Source organism: Bacillus rossius, chromosome 10 (genome assembly GCF_032445375.1).
Source record: "Bacillus rossius redtenbacheri isolate Brsri chromosome 10, Brsri_v3, whole genome shotgun sequence".
Lineage (NCBI taxonomy): Eukaryota > Metazoa > Arthropoda > Insecta > Phasmatodea > Bacillidae > Bacillus > Bacillus rossius.
In genome coordinates this window covers 59,732,298-59,757,637 of record NC_086337.1, presented here as the reverse complement: position 1 = coordinate 59,757,637, position 25,340 = coordinate 59,732,298, and the positions used below count along the sequence as shown (strand labels likewise).

Below are 25,340 nucleotides of genomic sequence, written 5' to 3'. Positions count from 1 at the left end.
CCAGGTGAGTTGTGAGCCAATAGCCGAGGCAGCACTCAGGTATAATTATATGAAATTTAGGGTGTCGTGAAATGAATCCGCGAATTTTTCCAGTCTCTACTCATTATCCTATAATCTTCTTCAAAGAACGAGGGCGAATCACAGAAGCTGCCGACAATAGAATTTTACTTCATCATTTTATTATATTGTGAAATGAAACTGCGAAATTTGTTTGTGTCCCACAAGGATCAGTAGAAGTTATATAGAGTCAGCACAGGACTGCGGAGTTAAGCCTGGTGATACAATACGCCTCAATATGATATTGTCTCCGTATCCAATGCTAGAGAAAGAGAAAAAGTCTTGGAATCATTCCGCAATAGGTTGAATTGCCAACTGCTTTAACTTTATGCTGCTGTTGCGATAGGCCTGCAGCCGACCCGGAAGACAGCGGGCCAATGAGGAACCTCCAGTCAAAGGCAACGCAGTGTGTGCAGCCAATGACTCTGCAGAGGCCCTGGAGGTCGCTGACTGTTGTAGTCCTGTCCGCGGCCCGTGCGGGCTCGCCTCTTGACCACCACGTGACCGCTCGTGTTGGGGGGAGACGCAGCTCCATTATTCAGCGGCGCCCGGCGTCTCGACGTCTTGAGGCGTCCCTCTCGGCCGAGCCGGGGATCGATGCGTGGACCTCCCTGTGTGACGTCAGGACTCTTCCTGGGACTCGAGGAGAGGCCGCAGAGTAGGCAACATGGCAGAGGCAAAAGGGCCGCGGTTAGAAAAACAGTGGGGTGGGGACAAAAAGGGTCACTTTGCCCCGGGCCACATATTACAAAGGAGCCACATTTCCCATGAAAGTATGCGAGATTTAATAATAGTAAGTTTAATTTCATAGATTTTATATCAAACTCACGAGTATTCATTCATGAAGTATATGCACTCTAAATAGTTCCAGGAAAACAAAACGCTAATCAAATACTTTTTTTTTCCATAAGAGTGAATTTTTGTGAAGAAAAAAAATTCGTTTTCCATTGAGGTAAGTGGGCCTGCTATCATTTTAATCAAGACACTGCTCCCGTTAAAATTAATTTATACCACATATATGTCTAAATACATTTTAAACACATTAAAATAAATGTTGAAAATGATTTAATATTAAACAACATAAAATTAAATTGAAAAATGCATGTGTCACATTTTTTGCATAGTAGGGCTTTGGTATAGCATTAGTAAGTAGGCTCTAACAACATTTTTGAGTTAGAAAATAATATTATTTTTAATATAGGAGATATATTTAAGTTCTAATAAGAATTTTAATAACGCATAAATGTAACGTTTTTTATTATTATAAAGATTATTTAACCAGTTAACGCGATTCCCGACTTTTTTGTTTACTAAATGCGTGTCGGCCTGTAGCGTATTCCATCAGGCGCGAGGCAACTGGCCTGGAAGCTCTCAGAGCTGCTGACTGCAGGATGGCTGAACACGCGAGCCACTTCGGAGATAAATATGCGATGGCGGAAGCAAATAGCTATACAGGAAAGAGCGAAATATTGCTTGTTGATTCGTCACATATTAATTCGTTGGATTATATTTATAACCACACAAGTGCCGTTGGCACTGTGCGCACAAGGGAATAAAAATTCCCGTTAAAGAAAACAGCGCTACTTAGAATTTATGAGCGCGCTACTTCAAATCATGCCGTAATTTATTGGGATCGTCACTTGAAAACCGCGCTAATCGAGGGGCGGGTGTAATACGAGCAATGCGGTTTTTCTTTGTGATAGTACTCTATATTTTTAGACAGTGTGTATTTATTTAATCTTTTATAATTAGTGTGATTACTCTTCGGCGTTTTAATTAACGTATTTTGAAATACATGTTTACTGTCACTGGAGTATAGTTGTATTTTACGAAAATGTTTCATGCCAAGATACTTTTCAATAGACTGTTGCTTCTGTTTATTCTTTCAGTTAGTATAAATGTGTTTTAAAGGGTGTAGCTTCTTTCGAGCAAATCAAAGACGCTCACTATTACAGCAACCACATCATAATCGATCAAGTGAAATGCATAATGAACTTCTTTCAGATCGTAGCATAAAAAGATTGGATATATGGAAAAAAATTGACACAGAGATTCAAAGTCTAACAACTAGTGATATTATTTGCGTTGAATATCTAGTATTGGATAAAATGAGTGAATTGTGAGGGTGATGAGATAGTTTATAATGCATTGTGTGATTCTGTGTCGTTTAACGTGGAAAACATTTGTTGTGATAGATGTGTGCATGTGTGTGTGTGTTTCAATACTCTTGAGTGCACACGGTAGCTTTTATGTATATTTTTGTCATTCGCTGGTCGTCTGTGCGAAAGCCCGTCCCTCTACTGAACCCAGCCAATCACACTTCGGTTTACGGTGGACAGGAACGACCGCATGCCGCCCGTCCAATGGCGATTCGTCTCTGGAAACCTTCATCCCACCGAGGCAAGTAGAAAAAAACTGACGGTTCTGGTGTTTCGGAACACACCCGGCCGGCACTCCGGTAGGCACTTGAAAAAATTCGTAGGTTCAATGACCTTTAGAATGGGCTTGGGTTTTCTACACAATAGGTTAAAAGTTACATGTTTTTGGGCTGAAAAATTATGAGATATGTCAACATGGAAGCCTGTTTTTTTTAACATCTTTGGTTGAAGGTTTCTCATTGGGCCAGAGTTCTCAGACGAACTGCGAGCCAATAGCAGAATTTTAATGGTAACCTATCGTGAAAATAATCAGCACATTTGTTTCCAGTTTCTAATTATTATTTATTCTTAGTATACAGCAGAGATGTCGGTCGACCTGCAATATCATTTGTTTAGAAGACTGGAAAACGCTTGGTATTTACATTTATTTTCTCATAAGCTAGGACTAATATTAAGGAGGAGTGAGGTATCTTGTTAAGTATCTAGACGTCAAGTATATCTCCTTCGGAAGCGCTTCAGTAGCGCTACTTCAAACAGTCCACATGGCGGTGAAGGTTGGTCAGATGTTCACCTCCGATTCACAAAGGTTCCAGCCAAGTTGAGGTCACTTTGTGAAAAATTATGGACTACGCCATTGTAGACGATCAACACCGATAAATAAAATACATTAAGTACAAAAAAAGTAAACAAGCTAATATTAACTATTGCCAATAAAAGTAAACACATATGGAATTTCACTGATAATAAGCGGGAATGAAAACAAAAACAAGCAAGAAAAAATATTTTTATTCTACGGAATTCCATGAGTATTTAATATTTGGCAAAAGCTAATCCTGACTTTGTCTTAGTGTTGTGTACTTCTATACTCATTTTCTCTTTCAGTCTGCGATTTCTGTCGCGGGTTAAATAATTTGAAGGTGAGATTGTCCCATTCAAATACTCAAGCCCATTGCAACCTTCAGTTTAATATAATACTAGACAAAAGCGTTTAACTTCCATGAGGGTACTTAAAAGGAAGCTAATTTCGCCCTCATTTAGTGTGTGTTTGTGTGTTTCTTGATAACTTAGCGAGTTATTTTCTTAATTGATCAATATTTTCAAATAACTTGCTAAGTTAGCATAGGAAATTGTTTTACAGTATGGATAGTCAAAGTTACCAGATTAAAAATGTTTGCCTCACAATAGGAGCAAACCTTTCCCCCAAAAGTATGGTAGGTATGGTTGATTTTATTTTTAATTTTAATCAGTAGTATAGTTGTGTGTGATTGCTTAGCAAAAATTTGTAGACATAGTATATTAATAAATTGGTGAACGGCGAGGAATTTAAAACTTTAAAAAAGGCTGTAACTCAAAAACTAAGATTTTTTTAAAATTTTCTTTTTAAATACAGAACCATAATTATTTGGCCTATCCACTATACTCGTCACGAAGTTCAGTTCTGAGACACCCAATATGTCAGCAGGTGGAGCGATGTATGCCTCCTTGTGTCTACCACTAGGGTTGGGAGCTGTCTAACAACTCCGCAGTATTTTTTTCCTAGACGAACTAGCACAAAGTGTATTCGTCGGGACGGTCTGGGTAAGGGAAGACTCTGGGTGCGTCCCAGACAGAAGCCTTTACGCCTGGTCATGCCGGGTTTCAGCCATGCATCGTGTGCCTTGTTCAGGGATTGGCCAGCCGTGGCCTATCTTAAACCCTAGACTATAACTAGTTGAAACCTGTACAGGCACAGGGAGAACACTGGGCTCATTAATGCAGGTTTTAACAGTGCAAGCACTAAGCAGGCAGGTTCAGGATGGTCCAGGAAGAAGAGAAACGTCAGCCGCGCTGGGGTCGGGAGGTAGCGCGTGGTCGCCTCCTCGGGGACTTGAGGACCTGGCCTGACACTCGCCTCTTTGTTTGCCCGAGAGGCCACGAGGCCGCATTGTGCCCGGTCTCCACCGCCCTCGTCCACAATGGCGGCCTTCTGGAGACCTTGTCTCTCTCTCGTGCACCGTGTGTGCAGAGATCCGTGCCCTCACAGGGCCATGCATCCGAGCATTCGTCAGTAGGAGCCGGACAAGTCTGCGGCTTCAGTGTCATCCAGGACAGACTCCACAGGCAAACACCCCCCGCCCATTGGTAGAGACCGGAAAAATTCGCGAATTCATTTCGCGATAGGCTAAAACACAAATAGTTATACCTCAGTGCTGCCTCTGCTATTGGCTCACAACTCACCTGGATTACTCTGGGCCAGTGAGAAACACCCAACCAAAGTTTTATCGAATCACAGGCTGCTACATTGGGACGTCTCACAAGACAGCAGCCAATGAGTGGGTGGCATTTGACCGAGTGTACGTAGAGCTATGGAGTTCATCCTACGGGTTATTGAACCTGCGAAATTTTCCGGTCGCTACCCATTGGTCGCTGACCTGTGAGACGTCTCGACTGGGAGGAATTTCATTGGATACTTCTCGGGCCGAAGGTACCTCACTGTACCGGAGTCCTCCTGACAAACGTTCAGCCAATAGGAGACACAGCACAAATAACTTGAAATCTGTTCTATTGCGCAATTTATGTGCGAAGATTTCCAGTCTCAAAAAACGCATGTCTGATTGAGGGTGCTGATTGGCCCAGATTCCCTCATTAAGTGTGAACTAATAGCAGGAGCAGGGCAAAGATGGAACTTTTATTGTAATTTTAGGATATCGCGAAAATAATCCGTGAATTTTCTGGTCTGTACTCATGAACTGCGATAGCCAGCAAAATGAAACCTGGAGTGTGGCCGGGCTCTGTCGTCTCCTCGGGGGCAAAGTGGTTTCGGCCGTCGAGTGCGGCACTTGGGGCCATGGACGTCACCTGGAGGGGGGCGGAGCGGCTGTATTCCCCGGGCACCGCCACTCTCGAGCAGCTCCGTGGAGTGCGAACTCGTGTATGGCTCGTCGTCGCGATGAGCGCGGCGACGCGGCCGGGACCCACTACTGCCAACTGAACCAGTCTACAGACGCTATACCGCATTTGGTAGGAGTATTTTCATGAATGGAACGGAAGTCGATTGGAACGGAAATGTGTAACCACGGTGCTGACATCTGTGGCGGATGGCGCGAACCAAGTTCACAAAGCCAAAGGAAAAAACTATGGTATTAACTGCTTAATGAATGATGGGCCGTATTTTAATAAAATTCCTTGTTGAAAATCAGGTCCAAAATCGGGATTTTTATTTTTTTTAAGTATTTATTATTTTTCGGAGCTGTTTCATTAAACACTACAAATAAAATGATTAACAGTCGACATAGCTATAGGGAAGCAATTCTAGCGGCTGGTGCGGAAACCATGTGTGATTCGCTTAAATAAAAGTACTTGAAAATACAATTTTCGTATATTTATCACACTCGGCCTTCAGTTAAAGAAACCTGCGTTAAATATATTATCCGAGTTTCGTATTTTAAATGTATTTGCAACATGAGAACACATGAATTTGCTTTGTTATCAAAGTTTGATGTTACACACATCTGGCGAGTAGATACTGGAATACTCGCTCAATGTTTTGTTACATCCCTTATAACTGGTGGCCGTCTGCAAGAAAAGCTATTTTCCTATTGGGCCGGGCCATTCAGGACGTGTCTGCTTCCGCACTGGATGGCTGTGATTGGTGGCTGGCAGTAGACATGTGCCTGAAATAAACCCACCCAAATGCGAAAAACAGAAAATGCTACAGAGTTTTAACACACAGCTGGTATATAAATCTTTTCGCAAAAAAAAGTGACCTTAGAAACGTCTTCTTCTGCAGACAAGGAAGAAACCGCTGGCATGGGCATACCTTATTGTAGTCTAATGAAAGTACATATCATATAGCGAAAAATACATGGCCCTCGTTATAAGTATACAGACTAGAAAAATTCACTAATTCATATCGTAATAGACTAAAATTGAATAACTTGTAAATTTGTGCTGATTATGTTACTGGCTCACAGTTTAACAGGTGGGTTCCAGGCAATGAGAGCACTCGGCCAAAGAATTTTCAAATCACATTCTTCACATCAGTTGGACCACCCACAGGTCAGCGACCAATGAGCAGGGGATATTTGCCCGAGTGCAGAGGACTGTGGAGACTAGAGGTCTGTGAACCCGCGGATTTTTCCGGTCCCCAGTTTTGCGGAAATTAATTTAACAGAAACATCATATGACTGGTGGTATTTTGAAAGAAAGTCGTTTCTTCGACAATTCGGACAGATGTTTTTCGTTCTAATGACTGCTACATTTTCAGGAGACCTATAATTTTCACGTTATTTTCTAGCTCAAATATAGACTTCACACACATATACACGTACAAGTCGATAACTTTTGTTAATTGGGTGCTGTTACAATGTACCTTCTATTTTGATTGCATGTGGATAGGTCATATGAACTTTGATATTTCTCGTTGGTTTCATACCTTCAAGATGAGTAATACAACTCGATCATAATATATCCGTATTCATTCTTTCCTGTGCTCGAATAATAACGCTAAATTTTCAAACTTACAGCAACTTTGTGTTCATCTGTCTGTCGCTGTGTTTTCCAAGTTTGTTGTTTGTCTGTATCTACTTTTCTTGTTGCAAATGTCTCATCAGCCCACTGAGTTCGTCTGTGTTGTGATGTTCTTCTGCCTGATTACTTCCAAGGAATTCTTTGCTGTCCATGCAAGTAACGTTTGTGTGTGTTTCCTCTTGGTTCGTTCTTCAGGTCTTCTTTATGACTGCGAGTGTAGAGCAGCAATGGCTGTGTCCACAGTAATGTTTTGAAATGTTAGTAAGTAAGAGTGCTGGATCAGTAATCGCTGCCGGTGGAGTGGAGATGGAGTGTGTAGTCCCGGGGAGCAAATGGCTGGCCGCAGCCACGCCTGTACTGGAGCCACAGGCAGCAGGGAGGGGGGAGGGCGGAGCCACTTTGCGGCCCGCGACACGCGCGACGAGCGCGACAAGATCAAAAGCCGCGCGAGGCTGCGCCGGGAAGCCGAGCAGTGAATATTTGATGCGCCTTGCCGCGACGGCGGTAGCTAGAGCCGAACAACAGGCAGGACGCGGAGTGGGGGACCCCAGCCAGGGCTCATAGTGCCGTGCGAACTGCCTCGGTCCAGGCCAGTCTGTGCGTACTGCACTCCAGGCTAGACTGCACCTGTCTGTGCGTGCTGCACTCCAGGCTAGACTGCACCTGTCTGTGCGTACTGAACTCCAGGCTAGACCACACTTGTCTGTGCGTATTCAACTCCAGGATGGAATTTTCAAAATAATATTTAGGCACAAAACATAAGATATAGATACTTGATAGTAGCTACTTGAAAGCATTACACTTTTATCTTCAATTATCATTAGAGACCTGCAAAATTCGCGGATTCATTGACCTCTAGGATAGTCTCCACAGTCCTTTAAATACTCGCGGAAATGACACTTGTTCATTGGCTACTGACGCGTGAGACGTCTCAACTAGGCTGTCCGTAATTCGGCACTTTCTTGGTTTAGTGTTTCCCATTGGCTCACAGTTCCCCGGATAAAATGTAGGCCAATCGCAGAAGTGGTATGAAGGTATAGTTGTTTTGATGCTAGCCTATCGCGAAATGAATCCGCGAATTTTGCATGTCTCTTATTATCATCCATATAATTTCATGGTTACTGCTCAAATCTCACAGTCGGCCTGTGCACGACGAGAAGACTGCGCGCCAGTTCACAACCTTGCGCTTAGAGGCGATACCGCACTAGAAGCACCAGCAAGCATCGCACTTATAATCCCTCCACACTAACTAAAATACACCCCTGACTATAGGTGTTACTATATGGTACCCACGTAATACTCGTATTATTTGGCGAAAGTTTATACCGGTAATGTTTGCACACACTGAACCTCGTGAAATGATTTAGGGTTGCAAACACACCCAGTAGGACAATAAATAAATAAAAAACCACGTTAGCAAACGTCTGACCGAATGAACCACGAACTGAAGGAAAGTATAAAAGTGACATCAGTAGAGACCTGCAAAATTCGCGGTTTCGATGGCCTTCAGGATAGACTGCACATACCCCTGTACACTTGGGCAAATAACGCAAGTTCATTGGCTGCCGACTTGTAAGTCGTCTCAGCTGGTTTGTATGTGATTCGATCCTTCTTTGGTTGAGGGTTTATAACTGGTTGAGATTCGTCCAGATGAACAGTAAGCCAATAGCAAAATTATCTAAGAGGTATATGTGTTTGAATTCTAGCCTATCACCGAATGAATCCGCGAATTTTGCAGGTCTCTAGACATCAGTTAATGAACACGTGGCATAGATTTGATTATGCACACGTTTGTGAAGTCTTACCTGATACACAAAGCAACATAAATTTTGGCAGGATCCTAATGATTTGTTAAGTTTCTTCCATATGTATGTCTGCTGTCGGCTCCAATCACAGCCGATCTGTGCGGAAGGAAACGTGTGAATGGCTCGGCCAATGACTTCTTGCAAATGGCCGCCAAAAAAAAAAATTGGGGAAAACTGTCGGTGCAGACATAACATACATTGCAGTGAGCATTAATATATAATTTAAAAAAACACTGCCCCAAGTTATGATTATAGATACGGAAATTTCGCGACATCATTTGGCCGCAAACTATATTGCAAACCTTCATACTCTCGTACCGTGTTCATGATTGGACCGCAATTATTTGGACACGCCCCTCCACGACCGTGAGCCAATGATGCACAGGTGTGAGAAAGTAAGCGAATCAGTTAGTGCCAATTACAACAACAAAAAGGTTCTCGCAGAGAAATAAGCAAATGGAAAAGGAAACATTGGTAATGGCAAACATAGGGTCTTGTATTTTTAGCCTGAAGCCAAATGTAAACACGAAATTTCTGGATCACTAGTTGTGCTCAAAGACCAAACTTCAAGTTATGTTCCGGCGCCAGGCTAGACTACACAAGTCGCTGTCACGTGTTCATTGGCTACTGCCACTCCACCGTCTCTTGGGGCGCACATGCGGTCAGATGTTCCGGTGGCTTGTTCTTGGCTTCTGGCCCTCCTGACGTGACGGAGGTGTCATTGTTCTGAATTAAAGTTCTTTCATTGGGGAGGAGGGTCCATCGTTCTATTCAATTATAAACAATAATAAAAGGAGGAATATAATGTATCGTAAAAAAATTTTGAGCAATAGTATTTCATGATAAGTTACAAATTTTTAAAACTACATCCCCTTTTCTAACTATTTTTTGTAAAATTGTTGAAAAACCACTAACCAACCTATTAAAAATAATTTTGAGAAGTTTGTTGCTTATAAATCTAATATATAAAATTCTCGTGTCACAGTTTTCGTTGCCATACTCCTCCGAAACGGCTTGACCGATTTTGATGAAATTTTGTATGCATATTCAGTAGGTCTGAGAATCGGCTACTATCTATTTTTCATACCCCTAAGTGATAAGGGTTGTCCACCCCTAACATTTATTTTTTTTAATTTTTTGGACAAAATTTTAATTTTTATTTTTTTATAATGTGGCATTAAAAAATACATACAACCCTAAATTTTCACCCTTCTATCACCAACCCCTAATTTTTAATAGATTTTTATATTTTTCAACCCCGGTCGATAGCTGATCAATTAACACTTGATCAACCTTCCCCGCCTACAGCGAGCTCATTACCTGGATTAACACACCGACCACATATTAATATGAAATTCCATCCCTAAGGGAGTGAAAAAGTGATAATTTCATTTTTCTAACAGAAAAAATCATAGGTCAGAGACATACAAATAGTGAGTGAGTGTCATTTCTCTATGTCTGCCACACGATCATACACATAGTAAGGTCTGGAAAATTAATATTTTTCTCCTTGGTGAGACCAGCCCGCTTAGTGGAGCTCGCAGCGGCTAGCAAAATAAAGGCGCTCATAACAGATTTTTTCTTAACTTCGTCAATAGATAGAGTTAGTTGCCTTGAATTTTAAACGCACCATCGTTTGATGCGTTTGTCATGTCTTTAATTTTCGTTTGTTTGTGCCGTATGCGTTCCTATACCATTCATCCGATTGCGATGAAATTTTGGTGAGCTGTTATGCGCATGCCCGTGAAGGTTTCTGAGACGGTATAACTATTTTGCAATAGTTGTAGCACAAATAGTTTTTAAAAAAATTGTTTATTTATTATTATATAACGGCACTTCGTCTGTTTTTGTTGTATAAGTGCGCATGCATGACACAATTTATTTAAATTTAAAAGAGAGATAGAGATAGAGTATACATATAGAGTGAGATAGAGAGCGACAGAGGGATACGTTGAGATAGAGCGAGGTATAGAGAATGAAATGGGTTAGATATAGAGATATATAGATATATAGAGCTATATAGAGATTTATATATAGAAGAGATAGAGATAGTGGGAGTTATATATGTATATATAGATATAAAGAGATAAATAGATATATATATATATAGATGTAGATAGAGATAAATATATATTTAGAGAGATCAATAGATGATTTGTATATGTGTAACTACTTCAAACATATTACAAAACAAAACTGAATGAGGCATTGCAATGCATGCCGAGCATTAGCTAGATAATGGAATCTTTTCAATATTAGTAATCTTTTATTTTTAAGCTTTTTTCTATAGTGCTTTATAGAGTCTAGATTACATACAGACCTCAAATTTTTAGATATATACAGGTAAATAACTATACACTGGCAGAACAACGTCTGTCGGGATCTGAAAGTGATATAAATTATTTTGCACACTTGACATTCAAATTAAGAAGACAATTACTAACTACATCTGATTTCGAAAAAGGTCCCCTTCACCCTGTGTTCAGCCCGGGCAACGCCGGGTACTGCACGGACAATTATACGTGGCATGCTCTCGAGCCATCCAGTTTGTTTGTGTTAGCTAAATATGGGCTAACAAAAAATATTGTTCACGCTATAGCATTAAGATATTGATATTGATTGTTACTGTTACTATCGTAATAAACTAATGATATATATAATTTTAAATAATACATTAAAATAAATTAAAAATATTAATTTTTGGTTTTTTGTTATTTTTATATTCCCTCATCGTTCACAGCGCTCCATGCCTCTTTCACCACATCCTCATATACCACATCCTTAAACACTTACAATAAGTTAGGTTTTTTTTCTACACTATAAAATCCCTAGAAATAATTTATATGGCACAACAACGTTTGCCGGGTCAGCTAGTATAACTATATTCTCTTTGAAAAATAACGTTTCCTCCCCCTCCTTATCAAAATAGGTACGCCCTAGCACGGAGAACAAATATTCGATAAAACTTACATTTATTTTAAACAGAAACAAAAATAAACATAAAAACATGATTTTTAAATGCAGTATTTACAGAACTTAATATCTATTCCCGAACTGGAAAACAAAAACACATGACAAAAATTTTCTGCGTGCGCAATAATGGTAATGAGTGTAGAGTAATAAAAAGTTAATTAAGTGCGCAAACATGTAAATTTAATTATGAACACGCTGAAAAAACATTTTCCTCTTGTTTTTGCAAATGTTACGAGGCACTGGTTTCGTGTGGGAAAAATCTCGCTCATGTGAAGCAAAATGACAAACACAGGGTAAAGGGTATATTGCGAGATGAGTAAAATATAGCTTGAAAATGCCTACGGTTTTTATGATTTTAAATTTTTAAGTTGGTACACAGCCTCAACCAAGCTTCCTTAAAATGAAATCACAATTATCGACGTAAAATTATATCTGTGAATATATACGTCTGATTAAATTATACACAAACGCATGAGTATCTGCTCTGATTTTATGATTTTGCAACATGTAAACCTATTTGCAGCAAAATTTATGTAGAGTTAGCGATCAGTTATAGGGTAGGCTCTGTTATAAAATAACATAGACACTTTTTGGCATCGCGATCGAACCGATTTTAATACAATTTCTTTTTATTTTAATTGTATGTATTTTGACTATGTCCTTTCTTCATGATTTGCAAAAATGTATTTTTCTGTGATGATTTTTAATGTGTTACGATATACTCGAATAATATACATTTTGTCGGAAACTACGTGTTTATCCATAGAAAACTAGGAGTCCTAGTCATAATCCGTTGAATATACGGTATTAACCGAGCACGATGATTGATAACGGCAGTTCACGTTCCAGCGCCTACGCACACGCCATGTGCACCAAGTGACATACATGTCATACGGTCCATTACCAGGACACAGCCGCTGAGACCGAGAGCTGTTGTCGCTCACTAATTATACCAACTCCCGGGGCTGGAAGAAAAGACGGGATATTTTTACTTCCTCTCCCTTTGCCAATTCTTTTTTTATACCAAGGTTACAGCCCGGGGCTGACGGAGCAGACAGTAGGCGCGCCGAAACTACACTGTAACTACACTTTCAGCCGAAACTACACTGTAACTACACTGTCAGCTGAAACTACACTGTAACTACACTGTCAGCCGAAACTACACTGTCAGCCGAAACTACACTGTAACTACACTGTCAGCCGAAACTACACTGTAACTACACTGTCAGCTGAAACTACACTGTAACTACACTGTCAGCTGAAACTACACTGTAACTACACTGTCAGCCGAAACTACACTGTCAGCCGAAACTACACTGTAACTACACTTTCAGCCGAAACTACACTGTAACTACACTGTCAGCTGAAACTACACTGTCAGCCGAAACTACACTGTAACTACACTGTCAGCCGAAACTACACTGTAACTACACTGTCAGCTGAAACTACACTGTCAGCCGAAACTACACTGTAACTACACTGTCAGCCGAAACTACACTGTCAGCCGAAACTACACTGTATCTACACTGTCAGCCGAAAGCCGAAACTACACTGTAATTACACTGTCAGCTGAAACTGCACTGCAGAGCATGGAGTGATGATTGTTCAGGAGACGGCAAGCTGTGATGAAGTTGAAATGACTTTTGGCCAAAGTTCTGTGTGTACAGCGATAAACGGCGTAGATAGTCAGCTAGACTGCAGAGAAGAATATATTATAAAGCCCCTATCACAAGATGGAAGTTTCCTTGTAACGTCTTCTGTGAAAGCCGGTGCGGATGGTTCTGTGGAAGAATTAGCACAGCGCTGGCTGATTACACGGAAGTTTTTGTAATCGGTTCATAGAAGGTGGAAAGTTTATCCAATCAGGATGAAGTAGTGGTGTACCCCTAGTGTTAAAAATTATAATTTATTCCGGAGGGATTGAAGTTATCTTGATTAGTGATTTGAAACTCAGTGAACATGTGGTCTTTTGAATCAGTTATAGCATCCATGTTTGTGAATTACAAAAATTATTAACCACCATAACAAAACTATTCGCACGAGCTAGGCCTAGACCAGTCTCAGTTCTGCATGTTAACCTGCGGCCGGGAGGCTGGCTGGGTTTGCTGGGAGCTACTGGAGGCTGTGTGAGATAGCGCGATGCAGCCCAGACATGCACCAATGAAACTGCGATCACGGCAGCTCGTGTCGCGACCCACGCAATAGCAAGACGGGCAGAAGCGAGGCGAGCGACTGGCGGATAGTAACGCTCCTTTGATATTGAAGAGAATTAGGCCTCGCAGTCTTGCTATTTCAAATATTTTGATACTGCTTGCAAAAAAAACTTTCATGATATATATATTTTTTGGTTTGGCATGGCATAGAACTCATCTTTGGCTACTTGTCGAAGTGAACACTTGTGTAGTGGTGTGACTATCTCGATAGTTCTAGTCGCCCACGTGAAGCGATAAGTTATTTCTTCGCGGTGCTCGCGGACTAGTCTGTTAGTGAGTGTGTGTTTGCAAACAGGTGTAGAAGATCTGAGAGATATGATTTACGCCTTGGCATGCCAAAAATTGGGATAAATAAATTCAAAATTATAATTATAGTTAAAAGGTGAAAAAATCCTATATTGCGGGTTCTAATCATCCTTAAATCAATTTTTCTTTTCCATAGTATGTACATTTAATTTAATTTTAATTTTAAATATTTAGATAAAAAAATTTTCTATATATATTGTAATTTACCTCAATTTCAACATAAGTGATATAGTTTTTTTGTTCTTCATTTCTTATCACAAGGGTTCCCAAAGTGTCCACCGTGGCTTTTTCGTACCACACTCTCACACTCCATCGACTGATCTGTGTGAACAACTTGTGTGAACAACGTAAGGGCCGTAAGCTTACACTTCCTTAGAGGTGCAATTAGACCCTATCCACCATCGCGTGTTATTTATTTTAAAAATAGCTTTATTGATAAAGATTGTCAAAGCTAAATTAAAATTACAAATGTAAGTATTTAAAAAATTCAGTTTAAACATTATGGTTGTTTTCCACTATGAAACTTGTTTAAACGATATAGGGGACGACCCTCACACTGGTTCGTACGAGGGTTCGCCGGAAGTGATGCTGATGAAGGGAGCCGTGGGGTGAAAGATTGGGCATTCAGAGTTTACAAAATACCGCATGCAGCCGCAAAGTAGACTTTCAACAATCACCCACCTATTACATGCTGTGTTTTGTGAGTTACTTTTCCGGTAAGATAAATGTTTTTCGAATGTTATGCAACTGATATATTAAGGAAAATATATAATATTAAAAAAAAAAAAAACATTTTATGGTTAGAATTTCACTCCGTGTGGTTCGAGTTGGGGAGAGCCCTCATACAAATATTGGGTGTGGTTGCTGTTTGACTTGGCAACACGGTGTATGACTCACGCATCTCTCGAAAAGTCTGCTGTGGAATTGGTGGAGCTTGCAGTCCTGTGTTAAGGCGTCTCCACGCACCTCCGTGCATTCTTGGAGAAAAGCTCAGCTTTTTATTTTGTGGATTTATTTATTTTAGATGAAGTCTGCAAATGGGATCAGTGCTTCTCGGCATATGGTTCTTAGTACTTAGACCGGGTCCACAAGCTAAGCTAGGCACGCAACGTCGCAACAAAGCCACTCTCAACCCATGTGAGAAACTAACGGATTGTTTATAAAGCACGTACGTCGCAATACGTCAACAATCCTACAATTAGAATTTTAAAAACAGTAGAAAACTACATTTATCCTTCGGGCTTTGTTTGATAATGCATGATTATCATGAAAACCGATGAAATTATCAATTACATATTTGTTTTAAAGGAGTTGTTTTCTTTCACTGTGCGAAATTTTAACACACGAACATGTCATTTATAGAATAAAAACATTGTGTACTTCTACGGACATAACGCTTGAGTCTTTAAAATGTTTTTTAAACACTTCACTTCAAATATGGAAGGTCGAAACGCAAGAAGTTGAAAGTTGGGCGATTCTTGCGTTGCCTTTTTGCGTCTTGTGTTTCTTGCGTGGTTTTAAACCCGCCTTGGCCCTAGCTTGCTGCACAGTATTTCGTTTCATGTCTCGCTAGAGAAAGGTGTTATTTAAGTGAGTGTTTGTGGACTATATCGTAACTGTTTGGACATCTATGCCCCCGTGTGTTATAATCAGTTGTTTTGCTGGTTTGAATATAAAAGTAACTCGCGCCGTTTAGCACAGAAAGATATACGACGACGGTCCTAGATAAGATCCTGGCGCAGAACTAGTCCGTACGCCATGGCATGATGCACGCACGGGGCTGAGATCGACCAATCAGGGCTCGCCTTAGAACGGCCCCAAGGACCCTCGCATACACTTTACCGAGAAAAACATTCACCTTTTGTGCGCGTGACTCCAAACTTTGTTAAAGGCGGTAGTTTCCTAAATGATTTTGCTTATTTGATTTCGTGTTTTTGATCATGAATATTTATGAAAGGTATTATCATTTCAGCAAATGTTTACTTAATGGTTTCGATAACCTCAAAAAAAATTATATTTCAATCTTATCATGAACTGAGAGCATGAATACGTGAAGGTATGTAGTTTTGAATTAAACTTCCCTATGTAGCCATGGTGATGAAAATCTTTATTCCCTGGAAATAATTCTTAAGTGAATAAAAATATGGGTTTCCCAAAATACTGAAATACTATGATATAAAGGATTTGGGTAAAAATCAAATTTTTATGAATGATATGCTAAAAATGAATTTTATTACAAAAGCTGCATGCGAACTGTTCGGTGAATACTGTTTAGGTACTTCACTACAACATGCTCCTAGTTCATGCTATGGGTTAAGTATAAACTGGTCTTTCAGGATATAAAATCTGTTAAATAAAAACTTGTTTAAATGATAAAACGTTTTATAAAAAATTAGTTATTTATATTATGAAATAATAATTTAAAATCATGAGTAATATCATGAAATTTTGGAAGAAAAATATTTAGGTCACTACCCCCTTAACCAAGATGCAGCAATCTATACTAATATTATAAAGCTGAAGAATTTGTTTGTTTGTATGTTTGTTTGAACGCGCTAATCTCAGGAACCAGTGGTCCGATTTGAAAAATTATTTCAGTGTTGGATAGTACATTTATCGAGGAAGGCTATAGGCTATATTATATTATCAATAACATTAGGGATCCTTACTAAAAGTCCAATTTAGAATCAAATGCGTTGGAGGGGGTTAGATACAACATGCAGTACACGTACGAAGTGTGTGTTGACAATGCCGCAGGCGCTAGATGTTTATTTCCTATTGCCTATTAACATTGTTGCCACGCACTAGATGCCTTATCATTCTTAATTTTCCTATACAAGTAAAAAACACCCGTGTGATATTAACAACGAAGCAATCAGTACCCTCATATAGAATACATAGAGATAGTGTGAGGTACATATGTAGATATAAAGAGATAAATACAGATAGAGATATACATAGATATATAGGACTATAGATGTAGATAGAGATAAATATATATTTAGAGAAATGGATATATTATTTGTATATATGTAACTACTTCAAACATATTACAAAACAAAACTGAATGAGGCATTGCTATGCATGCCGAGCATTAGCTATATAATGGAATCTTTTCAATATTAGTAATCCCTTATTTTTCAGTTTTTTTATATATTGCTTTATAGAGTCTAGATTACATACAGACCAGGTAAATAACTATAAACTGGCAGAACAACATCTGTCGGGATCTGAAAGTGATATAAATTATTTTGCACACTTGACATTCAAATTAAGAAGACAATTACTAACTATATCTGATCTCTAAACAGTTCCCCTTCACCCTGTGTTCAGCCCGAGCAACGCTGGGTACTGCAGCTATCCTATATACTTTCCACTACGTCTAATTGTTCCAGAAAAAAAATCAAAATTTTCTTTAAATGCAGAGATATATATATTTTAATGCTGAATATTAGTTCTTGCTACTAGATGATTAAAAAAAATTATCTGCTGTCCTAGTGCTGATTTTACTGTTCACAAGAGGAAAAATATTAACTCCGAACTATCTGGATCTAAAGCGAACACAGAATTTGATTTGGGGTGGGGGGGGGGCTGTTATAACAACTATACCCGTTGTTTGTTTTCAAATTATTTCCATTTGCTAATGGGAATAATGTATTTTTCTAGGGCTGGGTTTTCGTAGATGGTATTAAGACATGCCCTGTATCGGCTTTGAACCTAGCACGAACCCAACAAAGACAATTTCTTAGGGAAACGGTACGAGCCATTAGTACTTATACATTGTGAAAATAGTTTTGGTCCCAGAAAGATGACAATTCAAAATAAGCAGTTCTTCGCTTCACCGTTCCTGTTCCTGACTTCGCTGGGTATTGGATAAAACTTCACTAGAAAATAACAATGGAATACCAACACCACACGTACATAGACACTATTGGTTTTCATTACTATTAGTATTATTATGAGCGATTATCTTTGATGTTTTTCTCCCTTACAAGGTGCTGAGAGTTCAACAATTCCTTATGCCTTTGTAACTGGCGATCGTAGAATTTTTACTCTATTAGAAATCAGAGACAGCCATATTGCAACAGATTATAGGAGTGTCATTTAGAAGTTAATAAGAAGCGTCTATTTTTAAAAACGTTTAAAACAACTTTTTGCCCGATTAATTGTTTTAAATATTTAGCAAGTAAAATAAGTCTTTAATCTTTAGTGCGAATTTTCAAATATTTTTTTGTTTATAAAGACACAGTATATCTCAACAAACTTATAGTTTATATAGATTCAAAAAATTTTAAAGTTGTAGTGAGTGTATTTGTGTGTTTCCACTTTCTCAGTTTGCCAGTTTCGTGCCTCTATAAGAACACTGCCGCCATACGGAACAACTCCAGCGCATCATCTGAGCTTCAGCTGCTACTTCGCGCTTGAATTAACATTTCCCGAAGCCCTTCTCAATATATACTTCGAGTATTTGTTTCACCTTCCACCTGGGAAGCATTGTCCCGAGACTAGTGAGCTGCAGGCATGCACCAGGTCGAGCAAGAAGAAACTAACCGCGCGTTGTTTGAGGTACAAAAGAATTGGTATCTTGCTAAATCTTTATTATGATGTATTTGGACGAAAAATCAAGCATTTACTGTAACCATCAGTTTTAATCATGGATAAGTTTCGCAAGAAATTTAGCCGAGGAAATACTCTCCGGCAGTAGCGGATCCAGAGGGGGGGCTAAGGGGCTCAAGCCCCCTCCAAAATCATCTGGGTCCACTATTGTTTTAGTGTTTGCCTTGATAAATCCTAGCCTCAGCTGAGTCAAGCCCCTCCCAAACCAAAATCCTGGGTCCGCCACTGCTCTCCGGTGATGGGCTGACGACCTGACCGGGCGGACACAGCGTGCAAGCAGGGAGAGCGGCACTCACTCAGACTGGTTGTTGTCGAAGACCAGCTCGCCCGCCAGCGCCTCGTACTCCCGACCCGCCTTGGCGGTGCCGTCCTGCGTGCTGAAGCGCACTGCCACGCGGCCGCGCGCGCCGCTGTAGCGCACCACGCGCAGCTCGTGCAGCCCCACGGACTCCACCAGCTCCACGTCGCGCTGCGCGAAGCCGAACACGCCGCCGTGGTCGTCGTCCAGGATCATGACGGTGGCCAGCGAGGGGCTGCCCAGCCGCGGCGGCGGCGGGGGCGGCGGAGCCCTGGCCGAGAGGCGGCGGGGCAGGCCCGCGCCGTTGGCGTGCGGCGCGCGCAGGTTGCTCAGCCGCACGTAGAAGTGCTCGTCCTCCTCGAACACGTCGTCGTCGATGACCTGCAGCCGGAAGGTCTTGCTCGTCTCGCCCGGCTGGAAGACCAGCGTGCCGCGCGCGCCCACGTAGTCCGAGCCGGCGTTGGCCGAGCCGTCCTCCGTCTCGTAGTCCACCATGAGCGAGCAGCCCGGGTCTCCCTCGCGCACCACGCGCACCTCGAACTCGCCCACGTTCTCCATGACGGTGTAGTGGCCCGGGTCGAAGTACACCCGGGTGCCCAGATCCTCCTCGCGCTGCAGCTCGGCCTTCACCTCGGACAGGTCGCTCTGCGCGCGCTCCTGGATCTTCTTCATGATGTTGCCGCCGCCCACCATCTTCCTGGTGGCCTGGATGCGGTAGAAGGCGCGGCTCTTGGGGCCCCTGTTCAGCACCTGCTCCTGCGCCATCACCTCCAGCTGCTCCAGGTCCGTGGTGGGGTGCGCCTTGCGCAGCTCGCGCAGTGTGCTGATGTAGTCGCGGCGGTGCTGCTCGAACTCCCTCACCTCCTCGCTCTCCGCCTGCTCCTCCAGGCAGCGCAGCGCGCCGTCCACGTGGTTCGCCTTGGCCGCCAGCTCCACGTCGCCCTCCGCCTCCACGATCACGCCGCGCCGGTTCATGCGGTAGTTCTTGTGCAGGTACTTGTAGATGAGCAGGCGGCGGTCGGCGATGTAGGCCGTCCCCACGGTCATGGGGAAGAAGGCGAAGGTGAGCAGCGCCTCCCACACGTCGACGCGGCCCGGCGAGATCACGGACAGGATGAGGTACAGCCACACGTAGGCGAACACGGACCACGTGGCCGTCACGAAGAACACCCGCAGGTGCTTGATCTTGCGGACCTCGCCCTCCGGGATCACCAGCACGCAGATGGCGATGATGACGAACAGGTTGTAGGCGGCCGAGCCGACGATGGTGCCCGGACCCAGGTCGCCGGCCTCGAAGTTCTTGGCCATGATCTCGATGACGGACAGCAGGATCTCGGGCGCCGACGAGCCGAGCGCCATGAGCGTCAGGTTGGCCACCGTCTCGTTCCACACGCGCACCACCAGGATCTGCGTCTCGCCCTTCTTGTTCTTCACGCGGATCTCCTTCTCCTGCGACGTGATCACCTCTATGGCGGCCATGAAGCGGTCCGAGATGATGGACACGCCGATGAACAGGTAGATCATGGCGAAGAAGTAGACGAGGCCGCGCGCGATGCGGTCGCCGACGGTGAGGTTCTCCTGCGGCATCCAGCGAGGCAGCAGCAGCCCGTCCTGGCAGCGCGTGTCGTTGGACGAGGCCTGGGCGGCGGCGGCTAGCAGCAGCAGCAGCCACGGGGCCGCCATGGCGCGCAGGGTCGGCCGGGACTCAGGCACGCGACATGAGCGGCGCGCGACGCGGCCGGGGGGCGACTGGAGCGGCGCCAGGCGACCCGCCAGCTCCCCTCCCGCGACGGCCCGGCGGCAATCGATGTGGCGCGGGGCGCAGGCGCGGGCTCGTCCACATCTCCACATCTCCGCATCTCCGCGTCCTGCACGTCTCCACATCTCCACGTCCTGCACGTCTCACACTCGCGCATTTCCTTCAGTTCTGAAGTCATCTCCTTGTTCAGCATCGTTTAGAGACTAAGATCATTCAGAAAATATCAGAGTTGTCATGGTGCTTAATTTATGGCTAGTTCTGTGGATTAATTAAAACGTTGATAAGACAATAATTAATTCAACAAATGATGGTGAGAAAATTCACAAGAGGTTGTGACTTCGTGAGACTGTAGATTTAAAAGTCCAGTAGGAGAGAAATTTCAAAGAGACTAGCTTGGACAAAGAATAATTTCAAACAGAAACTCGAGCAATCAGGTTCCTCGACAATTTTTTGATCCCAATATCCCTACAATAATTATGTAAATTCGCAGATGAAACTACGGCACATGTTGCGCCTCTTGATCGTCTCACGAGCGGAACCACGTGACCCCGGGTGGGCGCGTCGCTGCTTGGTTGTTCCTCGCGCCGTTAGCCACGCGTGTGCCGCCCTTCCTTACAGAGGCAAGTTAGCTTTCCTAAAGCTGGTAGGGTAAGTCAAGGCGATGACCCATCGTGTCGTAACGAAAAGTGCAACTTCTAGGAGTAGGGGCAGGAATTTTTCGCGAATAAATCTGAACGCCTATTAGACTGTAACAAGTTATACTCACACCAGCGGTTTCTACCTTGTGATTGGTGGACGTCTGCCAGGGAAGTCGTTGCCTTATTTGACCGAGCCACTCAGGACGTTTTTGCTTCCGCACTGATTCACTGTGATTGGTGTTGTAACAATCGATATTGACCTGAAATAAACTCACCCAATCACGAGACACAGGCGATGCTACAGTGTTTTAACTTTAGCTAGCCTCGGAATCTTTTCGCGAAATTTGCATGCCCCTATCGATTATGAATAGGGACTGGAAAAATTCGCGGTTTCAATGACCACTAGGATAGACTCCACGATTCTCTATGTACTCGGGCAACTATCCCCTGGTCATTGGCTACCGACTCGGGACACCTGTTTACTGCGATTCTTATGATTTGATACTTCTTTTGTTGAGTGTTTGCCATTGGCTCTGAGTCCTTCAGGTAAATTGCGGTCCAATCACTGACGCAGCATTAAGCTAAACGAGTTTGGATTCCAGCCTGTCTCGAAAGGAATCCGCGAATTTTTCCGGTCTATAATTATGAATAAAGAAGAAAGAATAAAGCAGGAAGTAAGATATTTGTAAGACTCTTTGCAGGTCTTCAGCCGCGGGCTAGCCACGACCTCCGCCCCATTCACCAGTCAGCACCTGCTCTCGGCTAGTCTTCACTTTATTGTGATACCGTGAACGGTTGCGAATATATGATGCTAATTGTAAGCTAAACTCTTACAACAATTATAGTTACTTCAAATGTATTACCTGGTACCTAAATTAAATAAAAAATAAATATTTTTTTTTTTTAATTTTACAAGTATGGGCATGCATTTCTTATCGAAAGGAATTCAAGACTAATGGTTTGTTTAAACACTCTTTACACATGTACTCATCAGTGTGTAAGTGTACATTTGTACATTTTATTTTACACGCTTTAGTTAAAGAAATATAGTAGTGTACAAGGTTAAAAGGCCACTGAAATATTAAAAGGAACATGTGGTTTTAATTGTGATACATTGTTGATTTACAACACTGAAAAATTATTTGACAAATTACAGAAAGTAAACTTACTTTTTCCTTTCGTGTCGCCTCAGTCTGGGCCCAGGGTTTTCCCTGTGTCAGTATAGGTTTTACCTGGACCCAACTTAACATGGTTTTTAAGATGTTAGTTGGCCACGACTGGCCAATTCCCGCGACCTTGTGCCAGCATGATGGGGACCCTGTGCCAGCACGATGGGGACCCTGTGCCAGCACGATGGGGACCCTGTGCCAGCACGATGGGGACCCTGTGCCAGCACGATGGGGACCCTGTGCCAGCACGATGGGGACCCTGTGCCAGCACGATGGGGACCCTGTGCCAGCACGATGGGGACCCTGTGCCAGCACGATGGGGACCCTGTGCCAGCACGATGGGGACCCTGTGCCAGCACGATGGGGACCCTGTGCCAGCACGATGGGGACCCTGTGCCAGCACGATGGGGACCCTGTGCCAGCACGATGGGGACCCTGTGCCAGCACGATGGGGACCCTGTGCCAGCACGATGGGGACCCTGTGCCAGCACGATGGGGACCCTGTGCCAGCACGATGGGGACCCTGTGCCAGCACGATGGGGACCCTGTGCCAGCATGATGAAGACCCTGTACCAGCACGATGGGGACCCTGTGCCAGCACGATGGGCCCACAGTGGCAGTGGTCCTGTCAGGTTGCAGAGGAAGGCAGCTCGCGGTGATCGGCGAGGCCGAGGCACCGCCCAGCCTCCCGGGGCTGCTCGCCGCTGTTGCCATGGCTACCGCCACGCAGACGTGACGCACATAGACGCCGAGTCCCTGCAGCACTCTCTTCGGTCCGCCAGGCCACGACGACAATCCCACTGACGGGAGGGCACAGACTGACCTAGGAGTGGATAGCTTATACTTCACTTTAACTCCTCTAGGACCATGTGTTTTTACACGAGTAAATATCGAGACCCTTTGTTTGTTAAAACACTGCAATATCGACTGTACTTCGTGATTGGTTGCATTTCTTTAAGAAAGTGTCTGCTATCAGACCAATACCACGCGGGAGCAATGACGCCCTTGATGGCCGGTCAAATAAGAGCGATGGCTTCACTGGCAGATGGCATACCTCATTGCAGTCCAGTGGGTGGGTCAGATTGCATGTGCAGACGAGACGGCTTTGGTTCAGCCGAGTGCCCACCAGAGTCGGAGAGCGAAACAAAATGTCGCGGACGGACATGTCTAAGATGAACAAACCGTCAGACATCCCCACGCATGAGCAGTCCTTGGAAGTGACGACGCGGAGGAAAGAGGCGTATCTCCGCACGTCGATGAGTCACGTGATGCAAGAGGCAGCGACCTGCTTCTCGGCGGTATTGGCTCGATGCCGCGCCGCTCAGTTCCCCAGATGTAATGTTTCCCTCTGCTGGCCGCGGGCAGTCTGCTAGCAGCCACGTCACTTACTCCCCACGTTATCAATGCACGCAATATGTCTGCGAGCTTGGACTGCGAGCTTTCTTTGTCCAAATCCAAAAACACAGTTAGCACTACAACTTTTCAATCACGTTGATTTATCACCACGCTACCGACCCCGGGGATCCAAACAACCATTCACTACGTCAAAGCATTCCATCTCCTGTGAGTTCAGGACCTCGGCTTTAAATAATAGTGGACTTAAAAAATAAATGAAATTCCAGTTTCAAATTTTTATCACGAAATTTGTAAACAACATTTTTCTGTGTTATTTTTTTTTTTTTTTCAATTTATGAAGTTAAGTTTAGGGTATGTTTGTTCTTAAAAAACCAGCAATGCAACAAAGATTTTCTCACTGTTTTCCTATACACAATTCACATTAACGTTGGTATTCCCAGCTACGTGATTCTCCACTCGGAGATGTCTTCGCCCGGGGCTGTTCTGCGCGGGATGCTGGCGGATGAGGACCATTTCCCCCGGAGCCGAGATCTGGAGACTGCGACAACTCCCCCGATGTCCCGCGACAAAGAGGAAATGAGTGTTTATCTCGTGCGTCTCCCTCCCCGACCTTGCGCTGAACACTTCCTGCCCTGAGCAGACGGCCCCAGTTTGTCCCTCATTAAACTGGCATTCCAAATGAATTTCCCGCCATCTCTGGGGCGAGGTATCGACCTGGCAAGGCAAGGGGGAGAGAGATGGAAGATGGAGTTATGGAGGAGTACCGGTCGACTTGCTCTCTGCAAGTCAGCTCTCTCGGCAACTCCGCTATCAGCGATACTAGCAACCTCCTGGACTTCACGTTCAGACTGGTTGCAGGCTGATCGTACTGACTAAAACTGATCAAAGCTAAACATGGTGAATTTTAGAACAAAAGTCTTAGTGCTATTTGGGCCATCAGTTAAAATTTAAAAAAAAATCGATTTAAAATCATGTTGTGAGCTATTATCTTGTTTCGCTTTACTTCGTAAATACCTTCCTAGAATTCTGATAAAAAAAATTGTTGTCTGTAAAGTCAGTTTACGGACGATAGTTTAACGTGACAACGTCATAACAAAACATTGATGAAATGATTGCAGACTTTATGAATAAAATTGAATCATTTTATTTTAATAATAAAAGAATAAATACTTGAAATTATACTAGTAATCAGATTTTTAAAATGCAAGAATAATTAACCTTTATTGCCGAAATTATTGTTGTAATAAGCAATGAAAACCACA

General features: G+C 43.1%; 2 protein-coding genes across 5 annotated transcripts in view; one reads left to right on the top strand and one right to left on the bottom strand.

The window, feature by feature from the left end:
• The window catches only part of LOC134536288 (sodium/calcium exchanger 3), a 114,422-nt gene extending 93,530 nt beyond the window's left edge, over nt 1–20,892 (bottom strand). For all 4 annotated transcript variants that reach the window (XM_063376037.1, XM_063376035.1, XM_063376039.1 and 1 more), the window contains exon 1: nt 19,155–20,892. In XM_063376037.1, coding sequence (XP_063232107.1) covers nt 19,155–20,839 — 1,685 coding nt within the window. In that variant the 5' untranslated portion in view covers nt 20,840–20,892. The remainder of the gene's footprint in view (nt 1–19,154) is intronic.
• A 1,992-nt stretch (nt 20,893–22,884) lies between these two features.
• LOC134536368 (uncharacterized) lies at nt 22,885–23,526 on the top strand. The gene has a single exon (XM_063376122.1). The coding sequence runs from the start codon at nt 22,885–22,887 to the stop codon at nt 23,524–23,526; it is 642 nt and encodes a 213-aa protein (XP_063232192.1).
• The last annotated feature ends 1,814 nt before the right edge of the window (nt 23,527–25,340 follow it).